Source organism: Balaenoptera ricei, chromosome 10 (genome assembly GCF_028023285.1).
Source record: "Balaenoptera ricei isolate mBalRic1 chromosome 10, mBalRic1.hap2, whole genome shotgun sequence".
Classification (NCBI taxonomy): domain Eukaryota; kingdom Metazoa; phylum Chordata; class Mammalia; order Artiodactyla; family Balaenopteridae; genus Balaenoptera; species Balaenoptera ricei.
The window spans coordinates 81,703,169-81,721,661 of record NC_082648.1 but is presented as its reverse complement, the minus strand read 5'-3'; the positions used below and the strand labels follow the sequence as shown (position 1 = coordinate 81,721,661).

General features: G+C 34.3%; 1 protein-coding gene across 2 annotated transcripts in view; it reads left to right on the top strand.

Moving 5' to 3' along the window:
* CDK17 (cyclin dependent kinase 17) overlaps positions 1-18,493 on the top strand; it is a 98,738-nt gene that overhangs the window by 78,369 nt on the left and 1,876 nt on the right. For both annotated transcript variants that reach the window (XM_059936708.1, XM_059936709.1), the window contains 11 exons: positions 504-560; positions 1,555-1,669; positions 2,458-2,552; positions 2,878-2,940; positions 5,188-5,311; positions 9,789-9,909; positions 11,925-12,022; positions 12,527-12,632; positions 14,944-14,986; positions 16,047-16,137; positions 18,063-18,140. In XM_059936708.1, coding sequence (XP_059792691.1) covers positions 504-560; positions 1,555-1,669; positions 2,458-2,552; positions 2,878-2,940; positions 5,188-5,311; positions 9,789-9,909; positions 11,925-12,022; positions 12,527-12,632; positions 14,944-14,986; positions 16,047-16,137; positions 18,063-18,140 — 991 coding nt within the window. The remainder of the gene's footprint in view (positions 1-503; positions 561-1,554; positions 1,670-2,457; positions 2,553-2,877; positions 2,941-5,187; positions 5,312-9,788; positions 9,910-11,924; positions 12,023-12,526; positions 12,633-14,943; positions 14,987-16,046; positions 16,138-18,062; positions 18,141-18,493) is intronic.

Below are 18,493 nucleotides of genomic sequence, written 5' to 3'. Positions count from 1 at the left end.
TTGCGGTGCGTGGGCTTCTCACTGTGGTAGCTTCTCTTGTTGCGGAGCATGGGCTCTAGGTGCGCGGGCTTCAGTAGTTGCAGCATGTGGGCTCAGTAGTTGTGGCTTGTGGGCTCTAGAGCACAGGCTCAGTAGTTGTGGCACACAGGCTTAGTTGCTCTGCAGCATGTGGGATCTTCTCTGACCAGGTATCGAACCCGTGTCTCCTGCATTGGCAGGTGGATTCTTAACCACTGCGCCACTAAGTAAGTCCCCATAGCAGAATGTTAATCGATCTATGTAAAAGATGGGTTGACAATTTTAATTGTGTACTTTGATATTTTTGAACCTTTGAATGTTCCAGTTTTAAAAATTTATTTTAAAATTTGACAGATGTTCAACAATTTAATTATAATCAGATTTTTCTATTCCAAGAGACTCTTCAGAGCAGGAGAGTTTCAGAAATTGAGGCAGGGATGAATTGAAATTTTAAGAATACTAAATTTATAATTGTTTGCTTTCAGTCAGAAATTGGGTTTGGAAAAATGGAAACCTACATCAAATTGGAAAAGCTTGGAGAGGTAAGTTAATACTTATTTCAAACATGTAAGGTGCATTTTTTTCTTGTTCATCATCTAAAAGATTATATCTTGTTCTGAAAAGGCAACAGAATGTTAGAAGGAAAAACCCTTTAATTCTTGAAATCATCCCATCAGTGTGAGAAGAAATGCATTTTTTAAATAGCCTTATAACCTGCTATTGGAGCATAAAATATTGTGCTTTCTTGGTAACAAAATAGACATTTAATTTGTTAGTTAGCTTCCTGGTATTCTTTGTCTGTGCTGTCATGTAGGAAATTGCATGTGTTCAAACTTGTGAAAAATCAAAATACTATCATTAAGGTTAAAGACACATCTCATTAAAGGTTAAGGAAATTCTTGACCCATAAGACCTTGGTTTTCTTGAAGTTGCTACTAGTACTGACTAATTTTGAAATGGTCTACCTCCCAGAGTGAGAAAGTGAGAAGAAAATAATAGAATTAGTTACTAGGGAGGCCTTAAGGGAGTTTGAGGACTATCCTGGCAATGATAGAAGAAATCTATAGAATATATTTGTTTTTTAAAGGAGAGCTCTTGCATACAAAGATTCTGAAAAGTCTGAAAACGGGTAAAATTTCACAAAATGTTAGTTAAATTTTCAGTTTTCACTTACTATGCTTAATTAATTTCCTCAATCTCCACATACCATTGTAGTTAAAGTACCTTTGATTCTAAATCTATTGATTCAGTTATTAATCTAATACAAAGTACGTAAAGTAAATTAAATATTCTCCCTATGTTTTCATACCTTTGAAGCACTCTGTAGGGTTGTAAGAGTAGGGAAGCTGTGCATATGGAACTGAAAGTCTTCTTAGCTATAGGAAAACTAAGATTAATCATGGTGGGGTTTTCCTTGCAAGATGGAATTTCACACATGCTTAGAAATTAGAAATTTAGTTAGGGCTTTTTATTGTATAGATGATATAGATAGACTCATGATATTTTTGATGTGTCTTTCAAAAATATATTTTGTAGGGTACATATGCAACAGTATATAAAGGAAGAAGTAAATTGACAGAGAATTTGGTGGCATTGAAAGAGATCCGGTTGGAACATGAAGAAGGTGCACCCTGCACAGCAATAAGAGAAGGTATAATTTGTACTTTTGTGAGCAGAATGTATTAATGAAATTTATATAGAATATTTTAAAACCAAAGCTATATAATGAGTTCATATTTTGTAAGTACAAGGAGCTCAGATATAGAAATAGTACATGACTGGAAAATATATGCCACTACAGCTTATGGCATCTCATTGAGGAGAAAGAATACAATAAAACAAGGCCCTGGGGGGGAAAGCAATAACTAAAGCTGAAATATTTAATAAAAGGAATTAGTTAGATATATTATTGTATAGCTTATAATGAAGTACTATGAAGTCATTAAAGATTGTTGTCACAGACAAATATTTGACATTGGGAAATGTTATATATTGATGCATGGGGGAAAGCTAACTATAAATAGTATATACAGGATGTAAATATATTTATATAATGGTATGATTTTTTTAAAAAGATTATCCAGAAAATAGTTTGAGGCAACTGACAAGCAATTTGGAGGAAAAAGGGTACCTTGGACTTTATGTCTAAATTAATCCTAGAAGTCTCAATAAGTTAACATTTGAGAAAAAAAGATGTCATGGAGAGTATTAATGTAATATTGAGGATAATTTAAGTATTAAAAATATCAAACCCAGAACCATAAAAGAAAAGAAAAAAATTGATTCTATTAAAATATCTACTACAAATCTCTTTGGTGGATTATTGTTTTAAATTTAAGAGACTCCTAAACTCAATCATTCATATGTTAAACTTAGGATTTTTTTTAAAAAGACTGGCTACCACAGATTAAGTAATTGGCTTTCTTTTCTGTTTTGCAGTTTCACTATTAAAGGATCTAAAACATGCAAATATAGTAACGTTACATGACATTGTTCACACAGATAAATCTTTGACTCTGGTCTTTGAGTATCTGGTAAGCATTTACTAAATGATAAAACATAGCAAATTGGATTTTTTAACAGCCCCGGGAACATTATTGTTATTAGTATTTAATTAAATTATGTGTGGTGCATTCAGTATCTTTCCTCAAAAAACAACTTACTTTTCTGAAAAAGAATATGTATATATATGTATTTATAACTGAATCACTTTGCTTTACACCAGACACTAACACAACATTGTAAATCAACTATACTTCAATTAAAAAAAAATTTTTTTTTAAACTAAACGCTATTAAGTAAATCAGTCATGCCTTCTCAAAACTATGTATCACATAGTAAAGTGCTGTATTTTTTCAGGATAAAGATCTAAAACAGTACATGGATGACTGTGGAAACATCATGAGTATGCACAATGTTAAGGTATGCTTTAGTGTGTCATTTTAAATTTTATTTAAAGTACAGACAAACACTTAAGCATAGATGAACTACATTACGTATGAAATATGCTTCAGAATTTTCTGTTAGGCATTTTAAATAGGTTATTGTCCTGAACATATTTACTCAGAACTTCTGTTTACTACACTGTAGTATTTCTTAGAATCAGACCTTTTTATAGAACTACTTCATTTTAAAAGTTTTAAAAAGTACTTTTGAGGAGTTTGAGGTTTTTGAGCGTGAGCTACCCATTCTCCCTGCTTGGCTCTGCAATAAACCTTTCTCTGCTCCAAAAAAACAAAAACAAAAACTTTGACAATTTCCTTTCACATTATAACATTGATTCTCTTAGATATATATAGAATACATTTACAGGTGTATTCTGCTTAAAAAGAAAACAACATGCCTATTTTATCAAAATCCAAATGTTTAAGATCAATGAAAATGATTAGTGCATTCTGCAAAGGGCCCCCTTTACATGGCAAACTCCCCTAAAGTATTTAGAATGGTATTTAATTATAAAACGACTTTTCAAGGTACTAATCTAATGAGTAAGGCCAGGAACCTGCATAGGTATTATGAATACTAGACTGGAAATACCATTCTGTACTGTCAGGAGGAAAAGTAACATATGTTTTCTTATCTGAAAAATATCTAAAGATGCAAGTAATGCTAGAAAAGTTTGGTATAATAGTGCCAGATGAAACCCAAGAGTAAAAGTAAAATCAAATAAAAACCTTTGATACAGTTGTGTTCTTACAGTAGGTTTCTTTGACCTGATATACTCCAAATTTAGCAAAGATTTATTTATCCAAACTTAGTCAACAGTTTGTGAGAAACTGTTCTGGAAATAGGCTGTCCCAGCTGTATTTTTGAGACAGTTCCAACTCTGTAGATAGTAACTTTAAACATATACTTTTAAAAACAGTTAAGTTTGGTATAAAGGAGAGCCAGTTTCTTTTAGTAAAAGACAGTTCAAAACATATGGATAACACATTGGGAAGAATTTTAGAATAGGACTTTAAGTCTCTTTCCATATATTTTCTATGAGAATTGTTTTCATCATATTTCACATTTTGTTTTGCAAGGTGTTCTGAATCTCATTTGTGTTTATTTTTGTTTGTGGCTTTTATATTTTCCTGCTTTCATATTAGCAGTAATTTGGAAAGAAAATTGTCCTTAATCATCATAATTTGACAAAGATTTGAGAAGTTTATATGTCTTAAGCCAGGTTTACATTCCTGGCTTAAGTTGTAGAGTATTTTATTCTCTGTTTAACTAGCCTCTTATATTTTTTCAAACATAAAAAGTAACGGGACTATTTGGAAGTAGTAATTAAAGAGTTTTCAAAACACATGAATATGTAGAGTGTAGAAACTCTGCTAATTAGAATTTCTTCAGGCCCATTGTTCACCTGCTGCCTTGGTTTATTCTTGAAGTTCTAATGCTATTTTTCACCTTCAAGAAAACCAAGGGTACAGTCCTGAATCCTCTTCTTTGTTAACCACAAAGAATCAAAGACCTCCTGTGTTTCATATTCTTTTTTCCACCAAAATCCACAACAAAAAGTCTCCCATTAGCCTTATAGGAATTGCTTTTCTCAAAGAGCCATTCAGAGCTCTACAGTGCCAATTCCCTTTTCTGAATCATAGCAGATTTTGAAGGCTGAGTAGGAGGTGCTGAAAGTAAAGTACCCAGAAGGTGGGTGATAGAAGCTGGTTTAGGTTATTTTAGGTTATTTTTATAGCACATAATTTGCCAGAGCTATGCAACACCATTCTGTTTGACATCTCAGAATGTTCATAAAACCACCAATTCCATTGCCTTATTTTAAAGACGTTGTCCCACATCAGGTTTTTTGGAGGGGAGTAGGGTGGGGTAATGGTAGAAGGTTGTTTGTTTTGTCAGAATTTCATAATTAAACTGTAAGCCTAATTAGTAGGCCTGTAAATTTATGAGGTACATTTCTTTAAAGTCATTTTCAGTAACAAGTGAACTATTGCTACGAAGACAAAGTTTCATTTCGCTTTGTTCACTCTAAAAAAATAGGTAGATGCTTCAAATAGAATAATAAATTGTAAAATTCAGACAACAGGTATGTAAGGAAAAGGATGTGTTTCCTTTTTTTTTTTCTCTTACTCTTCTAGGCCAGTTGCTTTTCTGTTTACCATAACTTATACCAAAGTATATCTTATTATCTGTAAGACTAATTTCTGTTTTTTGTTTCCGTAGCTGTTTTTATACCAAATTCTACGTGGTTTGGCATATTGCCACAGAAGAAAGGTGTTACACCGAGACTTAAAACCACAGAACCTCCTCATTAATGAAAAAGGAGAATTAAAGCTAGCAGATTTTGGTATGGAATGTATGAGATATTTATAAATAGTTCCAGGTGTTTAAGTTTAAAAGAACAACCGTTGACACTGTATGATTGCTTTTATGTGGGTTTGGAAGTGTTCTCTGTAGCTCATGGAATAAAATATTTGAAAATTTTGGTGGTGAGTTATATTAGTGAATGCTAAAAGGCATTGGTTCTCAGGTATGGTCCATAGACCCCCTAAGCGTCCTGAGACCCTTTCGGGGGATCTCCAAAAGTATAATATATTCTCAAAATTATACTAAAAGTTTACTTGCCCTCTTCACTGTGTTAATATTTACATTGATTATCCAAAAGTAAGAAGGGATAAAGCTACTGGTACCCTTAGTATAAATCAAGGCACTCGCATCAAACTATACTTAGTAGCCATTGTATTCTTCACCACTATACACTTGTAGGAAAACACTTTTTGAGGTATCAGATGAAGCAGTAAAATTTATTAAATTTTATTAAATCTCCATTTTTGAATAGGTGTCTTTTTAGTATTTTGTGTGATGAAATGGGAAATACACATAAAACACATTTGCTGCACACAGAAATACTATGGTTATTTCAAGGAAAAGTGCTTGTGTAATTATATGAGTGCAAACTGAACTAGCCCACCCCACCACCTTTTTATTTTAAGAAGTATCATTTTTACTTGAAAAAAATGGCCAGTAGACAAACTGTGGTTACTCAGACTTAGGTATTTGGCAGATGCTTTCTTAAAAAATGAATGAAGTGAGCCTATCATTTCAAGGAAAACAACTGTGAAAGTATTTCTTGACCATAGTAAAATTTGAGTTTTCAAGCAAAAATTAGATTTTGGAAATTTGGATCTGCCATTTTGAATTTGATAGCTTCCCAGTACTTGAAGACTTTTCTGGTGAGATCAGTGGTGACGTTAACAGATATGATTTTTTTTGATATGCTAAAGAAATGTGTAAACATTTGTAATATCTGAATAGCCTAGAGAACCAGTATTTTCCAGATGACCAATGCATGGTATTACAGAATCATGCATAGGTAAAATATCCATTTAAAGTGCAGGATAGACCAGTGAATTTTAATGTAGCAAAAGTATTAGAAGTTGATTGATATAGTTTCAAGTTACCATATAATCTTTAAGAAGCTAAATATTTTCTAATTTTGATGTAGTATCAAAAAAGTATATGCACAATTATCAGAAAGGCTATTAAAATGCTCTTCTTTCCAATTTCGCATCCGTGTGAAACCTGATTCTCTTTATATATAACTTCAGTCAGAGTAACATCACAATAGATTGAATGCAAAAGTAGATATGAGAATCCAACTGTCTTCTATTAAAATAGACTACAAAAATGTAAAACAAGGCCATTCATACTAATTTTTATTTTATTTTGGAAAAAATATTTTTCATAAAAATACTCATGTTAACATATAAATGGTGTTTTTAAGGAAGAAGTTTTAGATGTTTCTGTTTTTCTAATATGCGAATGTCAGTAAATATAATCTACATAAATAAAAGCTCTTTGGATACTCAATAATTTTTAAGAGCCTAAAAGGGGTCCTGAGACTAAAGAGTTTAAATGTCATTACTGAAAGGGATTCCTTTAATATGCCTGCCACCATGCTTTTTTAAAAAAATAGTTTTATTTATTTATTTATTTATTTAATTTATTCATTTGACTGCGTTGGGTCTTCATTGCTGCGCGGGTTTTCTCTAGTTGCAGCGAGCAGGGGCTACTCTTGGTTGTGGCGCATGGGCTTCTCATTGCGGTGGCTTCTCTTGTTGCAGAGCGCGGGCCCTAGGAGCATGGGCTTCAGTAGTTGTGGCTCACGGGCTCCTAGAGCACAGGCTCAGTAGTTGTGGTGCATGGGCTTAGTTGCTCCGGAGCATGTGGGATCTTCCTGGACCAGGGATCAAACCCATGTCCCCTGCATTGGCAGGCAGATTCTTAACCACTGCACCACCAGGGAAGTCCCTGCCACCATGCTTTGCATTTATTTATATGCTTAATAATTTAATTAGTAGCTGTCTGTCTGTCTCTCTTTAGCTAATCCAGTTATAAGGGACTAGAAAGGTGAAATAAAATTACATGTTTTTTGCTTCTAGGGAGCAAACTTTTTTATATTGAAGGAACTCCATATAGTAACTTCGTTTTTTTGTGTTTTTTTAAAATTCCACATTCTGAGATTTTGAGTACTGTAACAGAAGTTAGTTTTTAAAAGCCCATGCAGTTTTTCATAGTTAGTATTTATCATTTTTCGTAAGTGATTATAGTTGTTTTACTTTTGGAATATTTCATTAATGTGATAAACATTAGTGTTTCAAGTATTACTCTGTTAGTAACAGATTAAAAATTCACTGTTATTAAGTGGTGAATTTGTTCTGAAAATTCCCATACTTTTATTCATTTAACACTTTTCCATTTGTTTGAAAGGTAGGTTGCTATTTAAAAGGAATTGGGTAGGTCACATGAGTCTAAATGAGAAATTATAAGTCATTTCCATATGCTTACATAGAGTCTCTAGGGCATAGTTTATGTTATTTTCCTAGTAATTGTTATTCTCTCTCTCTCTCTTTCCCTGCCCCTCTTTTAAATTTTTTTGGCCAGGCTGCATTTACTGCTCCTTATTCCTTAATCCCCAAATGAATGACAGTGATGGAGAAACCCTGCTTGGTTATAAGATATGCAAAAAGAATGGCAAAAGCCATCAAAAATGTACTTTTGGTGGGGGAATACTATGAGTCCTTTAAATTTTGCTTTTTACCTCTACAAACCAAGCCAAGCAAATTTTATCTGTCCACAGGCCAACAGGAAAATCTAATTATTCCATGAGATAGTACAATGAACTTTGTCTCTATTGCTTTTAGTTATTTATTTTTGTATTGGTTTCATAGTAAGTATACTTCGGACACAAGTAAGGGAGAGTCATATAACTGAGTATTTTACAATAAATTGTTCTTGATCTCTATGACCTGCTTTTCCTGTGATCAGGGAAGTATTAATATAAATAGACATTTTCATTAATAATAGAAAATGGTTTATATAATAATACCATATCACAATTAATTTGGTTTGGAAGAAATTACTGTGTATTTCATTTCATGCCAAAATTGCAGATCTAATTGTGAACTGAATCAGAAGCCTGTTTGAGCAAGCATCATAGTTTAGAATTCTGTCAGGAGGTGGAGTATAAGTTACTGAGGAAACTATAGCTGCAATTGCTTTGATGTTATATGTATAGCATTAGCAAACTTGCAGCCTTGTCCTTTCCCCCATATAACCCAGTATTATATCAGCAAGAGAAATCAGAAAGCTGCTTCCATTTGCTAATTACCAAAATTGGTTGAATTTATTTTACCAAGTTGGGACGGTAGAGTAAAACCTGTAATAAAACAGTGTCAACATTGTTTCAGTTGCATCCTTTAGCCCTTATACTTAATGAAAATAGTATGAGTACTGCCTAATTTTTTAAATTTCTGGCTTCATTTGGGTGACCTTATCCAGTTTAACAAAGTATTGAATCATCCTTTTATTACATTTTTCTTATTTAATATTTTAATCAGATACAGTAGTTACACACAACAGAAATCACAGCCTAAAAATTAATTATTCCTTGTTGTTTGAAATAAACTGTATGTTAAAATAAATATATATTTCTTCATATATCTTTTAAAGTTACTTCTTTAGGTGATCAGAATTTGGAGGCGTAGAGGTAATAAAAGCAACTCTCTTACGCCAGTGGCTCAAGAGATAAAGTTGTGAACTCTTGCCTTTATTTCTAGATAATCAGTGAATTTCATATTAAATTGGCAAAGGAATGGTTCGTGTTTTACGTCATCTATAGCAATTAATAATATCCAAAGACAGTGAGGTTCACCTTATTTTAAAATTAACCATGTAACTTAAAACTTAGAAAGTACAGAATGACATTGTAGTTTATTCCAAGGAAACTTTCTCTAAATATAAACTTCTACAAGGGAATTGTCAATAAAACTTAACAGAATCATGAACCAGTAACTTCATGGTTTTTGGTAAGAATTGATATAGCAAATGTAAGTTGGAAGCAGGTTAAAAGGTGGCAAAAGCCTATAGCTTTAAGAAGTAAAATTGTTTATCTTAATGTCATTGGCCTGTTTTGCATTAATTTAAATTCAAGTAGGAAATAATTTTGGCATAATAATTCATGGATAGAAGGGGAGGGTATCTTAAGTTTAGATTAGCCCAGATACTGTACCAGGTGCATTCACTCATAAAAGTAAGCATGGTCTCTGAATGTGGAATTATTATTATTTAGTTTAATAAATAATAGGATTTGCTGACCCAAGACCACTCACACTCAAAAAAAAATTCATAAACCTAATTTTGTTAAGCCTCAAAAAGGCATAGAGTAGCCATCTCAGGCATCCTTGTGACTGGAGTCATGGTGAGAATATGGACTGGGAAATGCATTCTAGCTATTTCTTAATTGTTTTCTTTTCCCTGTGAAGGACTAGCCAGAGCCAAGTCAGTTCCCACAAAGACCTACTCAAATGAAGTTGTCACACTGTGGTACCGGCCGCCTGATGTGCTTCTCGGTTCCTCAGAGTACTCAACACAGATTGATATGTGGTAAATATATGCAGATGTTACTGCCATTTATAATTTTGAAAGAATGTAGCCATTAACACAGGGCATACCAATAGATATTTGGCTTTAAGGAGACAAAATATAAGCAACGATTAAGAGTTCTGGCAAGTAAGATCACCTAGGTTTAAATACCAATTCAACCACTTATAGCTATACAATAACCTTATTGAAATTATTGGCCTGTGCCTCAGTTTCCTCATTTAAGGAAATGGGAATAGTAACAATAACTACTTTAAAAGGCTGTTCTGTGGATAATGTTAAGACCAAATGAGCTAATGTATATAAAGCACTTCGAAGAGTGTCTGGTACATAGTAATTTAAAACAAAATTCATTTTTATCATCATTTAATATTCACCAAAACCCACTTGCTTTAAGTTGATCTAAAAATAATATTGAAAGAATACTGTAGGCATCTTCCTCACATAGCACTTTGATCATGACACTCCTTTTATTTAAACATGTTTGCTGCTTCCCCATTTATTACCTATAGAATAAGGTACAATTCTTCAATCTGATACTTAATGATCTCCATAAAATGTCTCTAAACTACCTTTTTCAGTTTATTTCAGACTATTCTCCACAAACGTTTCCTTTTAGCCAAGTGACTACTCACTATATTTCATAAATAGCCTGGGCTTTCCCACCTTTGCTCTTGTGTTCATACTAGTTCACCCATCTGGAATGCCTGCTCTTTTTCTATAACTGGGGCCTGTGCCTAGGGCCTTCAAAACATAGTTTTTCATAAATCCTTCCTGAATATAACCTAGCCTCCCGTGGTAATTCCTTCCTCTGAACTGTGGTTATACTTATTGCTTGCACTCTTCGTATAGTGATAAATCACATACTTCTGTTTTGTCTTGGGTTGAACATTTATATAATTAATTTTTGTATTATGTAACATTTCTTTCTTTTTTAAACTTTTTTAAATTGTAGAAAAATATATACAACCAAATTTACCACTTTAACCATTTTATGTGTACAGTTCTCTGGCATTAAGTACATTTACATTGCTGTGCAAGCATCACCACCATCAGTCTACAGAATTTTTCCATCTTGCAAACTAAAGCGGTGTACTTATTAAATAGTAACTCCTCATTGCCCTCTGCCTCCACCATTCTCCTTTCTGTGTCTGTGAATTTGACTTTTCTAAGTATCTCATGAGTGAAATCGTATTGTATTTGTTTTTTTGTGACTGGTTTATTTTACTTAGCATAAATGTCTTCAAGGTTCACCCATGTTGTAGATACAAATATCTCTTTGAGTCACTGCTTTCAATTCTTTTATATACTTAGAAGCAGAATTGCTGGATCATATGGTAATTCTATTTTACATTTTTTTTGAGTAACCACCATACTGTTTTCCATAGTGGCTCCATTATTTAATCTTCTATATGACATTTTAAAATATAAAATTAAATTATATATATAATTGCTAGATTGTGAGCCCTTTAAAAGAAGGACTGTCTTAAACTCATATGTATTCACACAGATCCTAGAAGACAGTATCTATTTAGTGAGCCTCTATCCAGTTCTCTTCCTTCTCTTAACTCTCTCCCTCTCACTCTCGCTCTCACACTCACACTCACACACTCATCACCCTGCATCTATGTGTTCTGTCTCTGCTTCCTGCATAAAAACATCTTGAAATATTTGCTTCTCCCTAGCCCTGCTAACCACTACCTAATACATAGTAAGCTTTATATCACTATTAGCCATTGTTAGTGGTGTTCTTCAAGGATCATGCAGAGGAGGGCTGGACATTTTAAGTGGAAAAAATGGATAAGGCCGTATGGAAGTTGAGACAAATAGGGTAAATGTTAAGAAATTAGTTTAGTCGGATCTGAAAAAAAATCTCTGCAGATTTTCTAGCAGGCTAGTACAAAATTCTCCAGAGAGGCAACCTTAAGGAAAAGATTCTTGTGCTTAATAATAAATAAATGGTTTGCTCATCTTTTTTTTTTTTCTTTCTTTTTTTTTTTTAATGCTACATTTTGTAGGGGTGTTGGTTGCATTTTCTTTGAAATGGCTTCTGGAAGACCTCTGTTTCCAGGATCAACTGTGGAAGATGAACTGCACTTAATTTTCCGACTGCTAGGTAACAGAACTCTCTTCCCAGTGATTTGTTATGTATAATTGAGTAGCTAGATAAGACTGTATCTTTAAAAAATATATTTATAAATTTGATACTGAGACTAACATAAATAGCTGTTATAAGAATTATAATTAGCATAATTACAATAAAGATAGATCCTTCTAGGTAACTTCTGCTTTTTATTTACCAAGTTCTACCTTTGCAATAATGATTGTATGGAAGAACAGAGAAGAGAAATATTATTGAAAATTGACTTTTAGCACATTATTAAGAAATATTTTAGCTTAGGTGTCAGTTAGACAACATTTTTATAGCATCATTGCTTAGTCCAAAAAAAAAAGTCTGTATGTTTACTATTTCTGTCTTTTTAGTTTCAGTTGAAATAATCAAATTATCTACTAAATATAAATTGTTCTTTAAGACACTTTCTTAGTTCTCCCTATTTATATATATTTGCCTGTATAAAAATTTCTATATATTTATAAATATATATTTTTTTAAATTCAGGAACTCCATGTCAGGAAACTTGGCCAGGTGTTTCTTCAAATGATGAGTTCAAGAACTACAACTTTCCAAAATATAAACCACAGCCTCTAATTAACCATGCACCCAGGTATTTTTTTTTTTTTCCTCTTTAAGTGAAAGAGGGGGAACCCACTTTTTTTTTTTTTTTTTTTTTTAAGTCTCTTGAAGCATTAGCCACAGTAAGGATTCAGGGAAAAATATGTGATACACATACACAGTTCTTAAATATTTTAGGATTTAATTTAATTTCTTTCTTCCTGTGTCATATTAATTTTATAATTTAGTGAGCAAGAATTACCAAAGTATGTAAGTCCACAGAATTGAGCTGTAAATAAAATGAATATAGAATATATATAATAGAATTCTAGGGCTTACGTAGATTGTTCCATTTCCCAGAAAGAAGACATTGATTAATGCCTTATTCAGTACTGTGAAGACCATGATGAAGTTTGCTTTGCTTTCTACACAATTATTCTATATGTGTTTACTTAGAAAAACCTAAGAATGTGTTGTAAGTAAAATCTTGACTCCTACACAAGATGACCCATCAGCATTTCAGTCAATGTTAATGACAATTTGTATTTGAAGAATATAAACTCTTTCTGACCCTTCATATCCTATATGTTGGCCATCCAATTAAAGTTTCTTTTGAGACCTACCTCAGATCCATCCAAGACTCCCATTACAATTTGAGTCAGGGGACTTCCCTGGTGGTGCAGTGGTTGGGAGTCCGCCTGCCAATGCAGGGGACATGGGTTCGAGCCCTGGTCCAGTAAGATCCCACATGCCACAGAGCAACTAAGCCCATGCGCCACAACTACTGAGCCTGTGCTCTAGAGCCCGCGAGCCACAACTACTGAGCTTGCATGCCACAACTACTGAAGCCCACGTGCCTAGAGCCCGTGCTCCACAACAAGAGAAGCCACTGCAATGAGACGCCCGTGCACCGCAACTAGAGAAAGCCTGTGCACAGCAACAAAGACCCAACCCAGCCAAAATAAATATTTATTTAAAAAATTTTTTTCACAACATATTTACTTAAGGAATGTATTACATTTTCAGTAAGTAACATAGAATAACCCCTTTGACTGTATTTTTTCATCTTTCTTTACGAAAAAATAAAAATGAAAAGGGCACCAGGATACCAAATAAGGCCAATATCTGTTTCGTTGTTTCACATAGCTCACAACATAACACACTCACTCTAGTTCCATTTATTCTCAAGATAGGGAAGAATAGTAAAACCATTCTGGTACCAAAAATATTTTGAAGGTTTTTATGTGAATTGATGCTCTTGTCACTATAGCAACTAAGAACATGCTAAGTAGACTTTCTTAGGAAGAATAATGTGTTAGACTTTTTGTATGTGTCTCTCCCAAATAGCGTAAATCCTATTTTTGTCATATATATATATTTTTTTACACTGGACATTACAACATTTATGTATGTATACATATGTATATTTGTTGTAATGTCCAGTGTAAAAGGTTGCAGCTCTTTAAAGCAGATTCTTTATGACCTTAGCACCTAGCTTGTCTATGGCCAAGGAGTTCTGGTTATTTGTCAGAATGGCAAACTGCAAAGGATTAGAAGACTCTGGAGAATCTCTACGCCACAGCATCCACAGTACCGACTAAGCACTAGGGGGGAAGGGGGGGGATTTTTTTTTTTTTTCCTGTAATTGTGCTTTTGCCAGTGAAAGTCAGTGCAAGATAGAATTTGTGATTTCTGATCAAGAGATTATCTCATTAAGATAACCCCTAAACCCTCTACTCCCTATTTCATTAATTTCATCCTTGTAATTACCTGTCTTTATTGACTATCTAATTGGTTTTTTATCCCTTTTTAATGAGTTTTATAAAGTTATTGAGGCATATTTAAATTGAATTTTATAGCTTGTAGTACCCAATGCTCAGCCGACCGCCCTGTAAAAATTTGTTGAATGACTCATCTCTGTTTATCTTGAACCACAGTGATATATTTTGGGGTCACTTATCTGTTTGTTTTCACCGTATAATAGGAAAATGATGCTTTTGTACTCTTGCCTTCACTGAAACACTATGAAAACAGATCTAGTTTACTGAAGCTTTTTCAATAATAGAGGTTATTTTGTTTTGAGACAAAATGGTGATTTTTAAAAATTCTGTAGTTTCAATAACCTAACCCTTGAATATTGAACATTTGAGTTGATGCCCAGTTATTTGTGGTTTCTTCTTAAACAAGTGGCAAGATAAATCTTCTAAGGATAAAAGATTTGAGTCTGAAAGCAACAAGGTGTGCTATTTTAGGGCACTTGAATTTCACAGATAAAAACATTTGGAAAATAGTTTTATTTGAAAAGTTGCTATCAGCTAAGATTAAAAAAGAATAAATTGCTACTTGTCTTTCGTTGTTTTTAGGTTAGACTCTGAAGGAATCGAGTTGATAACAAAATTTCTTCAGGTAAGTTATATCTTATTTTATAATTGTTAAATGGTCTGTTAACTTCTCTGAGCCTTTAGTTTCTTCATCTGTAGAATGGGATCAGTAATACCTCCCTCAAATATTTGTCATGACAGTTAAATAAGATTATGGTAGTATCTAGCATGCTTAAGACATGTGCTTAGGTGAAAAAAAATTATGGTTTCTTTTAATGTGTCTGGGTCTCTCATTGTAACCTAGAGCAGTCTGAGGTAGTTAGCTGCTGGCCCTGATCAACTGTGTCAAGGCCATGTTCTCTGCAATTCCTGTTCTCTTACGTTCTCTTTCTTTTCCTTATACTTACTGCCTTACAGGCTGTTGTACCTCCAAGTACCATCCATATCTTCACTCAGAGCAGGAAGAAGAGAGAGAATACAAGTGTGTCAGTCGCATTAGTCCTTTTGTATCTGGAAAGCAAAGGCTTTTCCAAAAACCTCTGTAAGGACTTCTTCCTAGGTCTCCAAAACCTTCCTAAGGCCAGAATATTAATTGTAAGAGAGGCTGAGAATTGGGGAGCAGGATTGCCATAATTAGCCTAAACTTAGAATAGTCATGAGTCATATGTCAGAGTTGGAAGCATGGATACCTTAAACAAATCTACATTATCTTGTCAAGGAAAAAAGGGAAATGGGTATTGAATAGGTAATTTAATAATGTCTTTCATAAAGGTATTAGGTATATTTCCAGTAATCCTTTGGTATTCATGAAGAAAAGTAACATGAAAGGTCAGATATTTTGCTTTTTTTCATCACTTCAGAAAATATAGGGAATCTAAATTTTTCGTTAAGATCCAGCTTTATCTTGGAAATTTGTAACTGAGATATAATCATTGCTACATAATCTCCGTAGTAACTCAAATTAGAGCATAGTGCTCCAAATTGGTTCTTAAAAGTAATAGTCACTGTATTAAGTAATCAAGATAAGAGTAGCTCTAAATGCTTAAATGCTAATTTGTGTGTATGTGTGTCTCCTCCCCCTTGCACATGCTTTTTCCAGTATTTAGAGAAAAAAATTAATGAAGCAGTTTTTTGGTTTCTCACAGTATGAATCTAAGAAAAGGGTTTCAGCAGAAGAGGCCATGAAACATGTGTACTTTCGAAGTCTGGGACCAAGGATACATGCTTTACCTGAAAGTAAGAGAGATTCTAGAGTGCGTCCCGCACCCCCTTTATTTTTATCCAGGTTTGGAGACTGGGGTGAATTAGGGATTTAGGAAGATGGTTGGTTTTTAAGCCTAAAATTCTGGTCTTTCTGTAATTAGATCAGAATTCCTTGAAGGGAGGTGTATGTCTTACTTGCCTGTTTTAATTTATTTCTTTTAACACTGAGCATATTGCCACGACTCTGTAAGAAATCAGTAGCACTTAGATGTGGGTCATTAGTCTTATTTGACTTAAGTTGGAAAATGCCATCTGATGATAGACGTTGTCACTAGGCCCAATCTGGATTGCTTTGATTCAGAGTTGTTAAAAATGGATTTCAAGCAAATAGTAATGAAGCACAACCAAAACAAGATTTTTTTGTGGAAATAAATTTCTTTTTCAAGATGTGAAGATGATTTTCCTTTACTGTGTTCACTCTGACTTTATCCCCATGACAGTGGTGAGCATATTGTCATTAAAATAGCTGATTCCTCATGCCTGAGGTAACTGCTTGATTTTACTCAGAAGTTTCTTATAAATTACCCCAGTATTTTACTTTAAAATTAACAAGGTGAGGACTTCCCTGGTGGCACAGTAGTTAAGAATCCGCCTGCCAATGCAGGGGACACGGGTTCGAGCCCTGGTCTGGGAAGATCCCACATGCCACGGAGCAGCTGAGCCCGCGTGCCACAATTACTGAAGCCTGTGTGCCTAGAGCCCATGCTTCACAACAAAAGAAGCCACCACAGTGAGAAGCCCGTGCACGCAACGAAGAGTAGCCTCGGCTCACCACAACTAGAGAAAAGCCTCCGCGCAGCAACAAAGACCCAATGCAGCCAAAAATAAATTTAAAAAAATTAGCAAGGTGAGTGGGGAATTAAGAGAATATTTGGGAACTGAACAGCCAGAAGCTTTCATTAATTTCCTGTTCTCATTTACTAGACAGTGTTGATTTACTAAAAGGTTTTCTAATTGGAATCAAGACTCCTCAAGACTTTTCACTTAGAACTTATTGGATATCTACATATTTTAATTAATTTATTTATTTTTGGCTGCGTTGGGTCTTCTCTACTGCACACGGGCTTTCTCTAGTTGCGGTGAGCGGGGGCTACTCTTCGTTGTGGTGTGTGGGCTTCTCGTTGCGGTGGCTTCTTTTGTTGCAGAGCACTGGCTCTAGGTGCAAGGGCTTCAGTAGTTGTGGCTCGAGGGCTCTAGAGCACAGGCCCAGTAGTTGTGACACATAGGCTTAGCTGCTCCGCGGCATGTGGGATCTTCCCGGACCAAGGCTCAAACTTATGTCCCTGGCATTGGCAGGTGGATTCTTAACCACTGCGCCACCAGGGAAGCCCCTATTGGATATATTTTAATGAAAGACTACCTCTCTGGCAGAGATGGAAATAAGAAGGATGAATTACAAGTGTTTTTTAAGATATTTACATTTCATTATTAATACCAAGTTTTATAGTTTGAGGTGTGGGTGAGGTGTACAAACCCATTTCTTGTTTTTCTCTAAAATTCTGAAGATAGTTTGAGGATTTGACCTTCACGCCATCATAAGGAGACGGATAAAGAACAGAGAGAATAAAACCGAGTAATACATTTTGATTAGGTCTTCCAACCTCAGTAAGCCCTAGAAATAGACAATGTACATTCTCCTTAGAGAAACACATACTCAAAGCATGATTTAAGGCAGAATTGGGGGAGAAAGGTTCTGAGGGAGAGGTTATTTGGTTTGGTTTTCTTCTCAAAACATTGGGACAAAAGGGAAAATATTTCAGCAGGGCTGTAACCTTGTAAATGTAGTATAAATGTTTCATGTTGAATCAGTATACATTTTTAGATATTTTGTCTATAGTTGGGTTATATTTGCTTTAATGATAGACTTTCATCTGATAATTTTTGTCTGTGCATTTTAGGTGTATCAATATTCAGTTTGAAAGAGATTCAGTTGCAAAAGGACCCGGGTTTTCGAAATTCTTCTTATCCAGAGACAGGTGTGTTTGTCATAAACCATTTCACATGTCGATCATGAAATTTTGCGTGGAACCAAGTTTTGGGTTTATAAATTGATCGGTAAAATTATTGATGTAAAAAACAATGTACAGTGCATTCCACAGCTGTGTATGTTTAGCATTGCACATACTCACTTTCCTGTATGATGTGGGCAGCTCAGTAATTCTTCAGAGAGAAATCTGACTCAGTCAAATCAGGGATCCTGAAAGCTGCAGATGGCACAAAGACCTTTTACAAGTGGCCTGGCTTGATCACTGCACACGCCATCCCTGGCACCTGAGGCAGAAGACACATCTTGTGCTTCCCTAGTCATCAGGTTCATCACTTCGAAGCA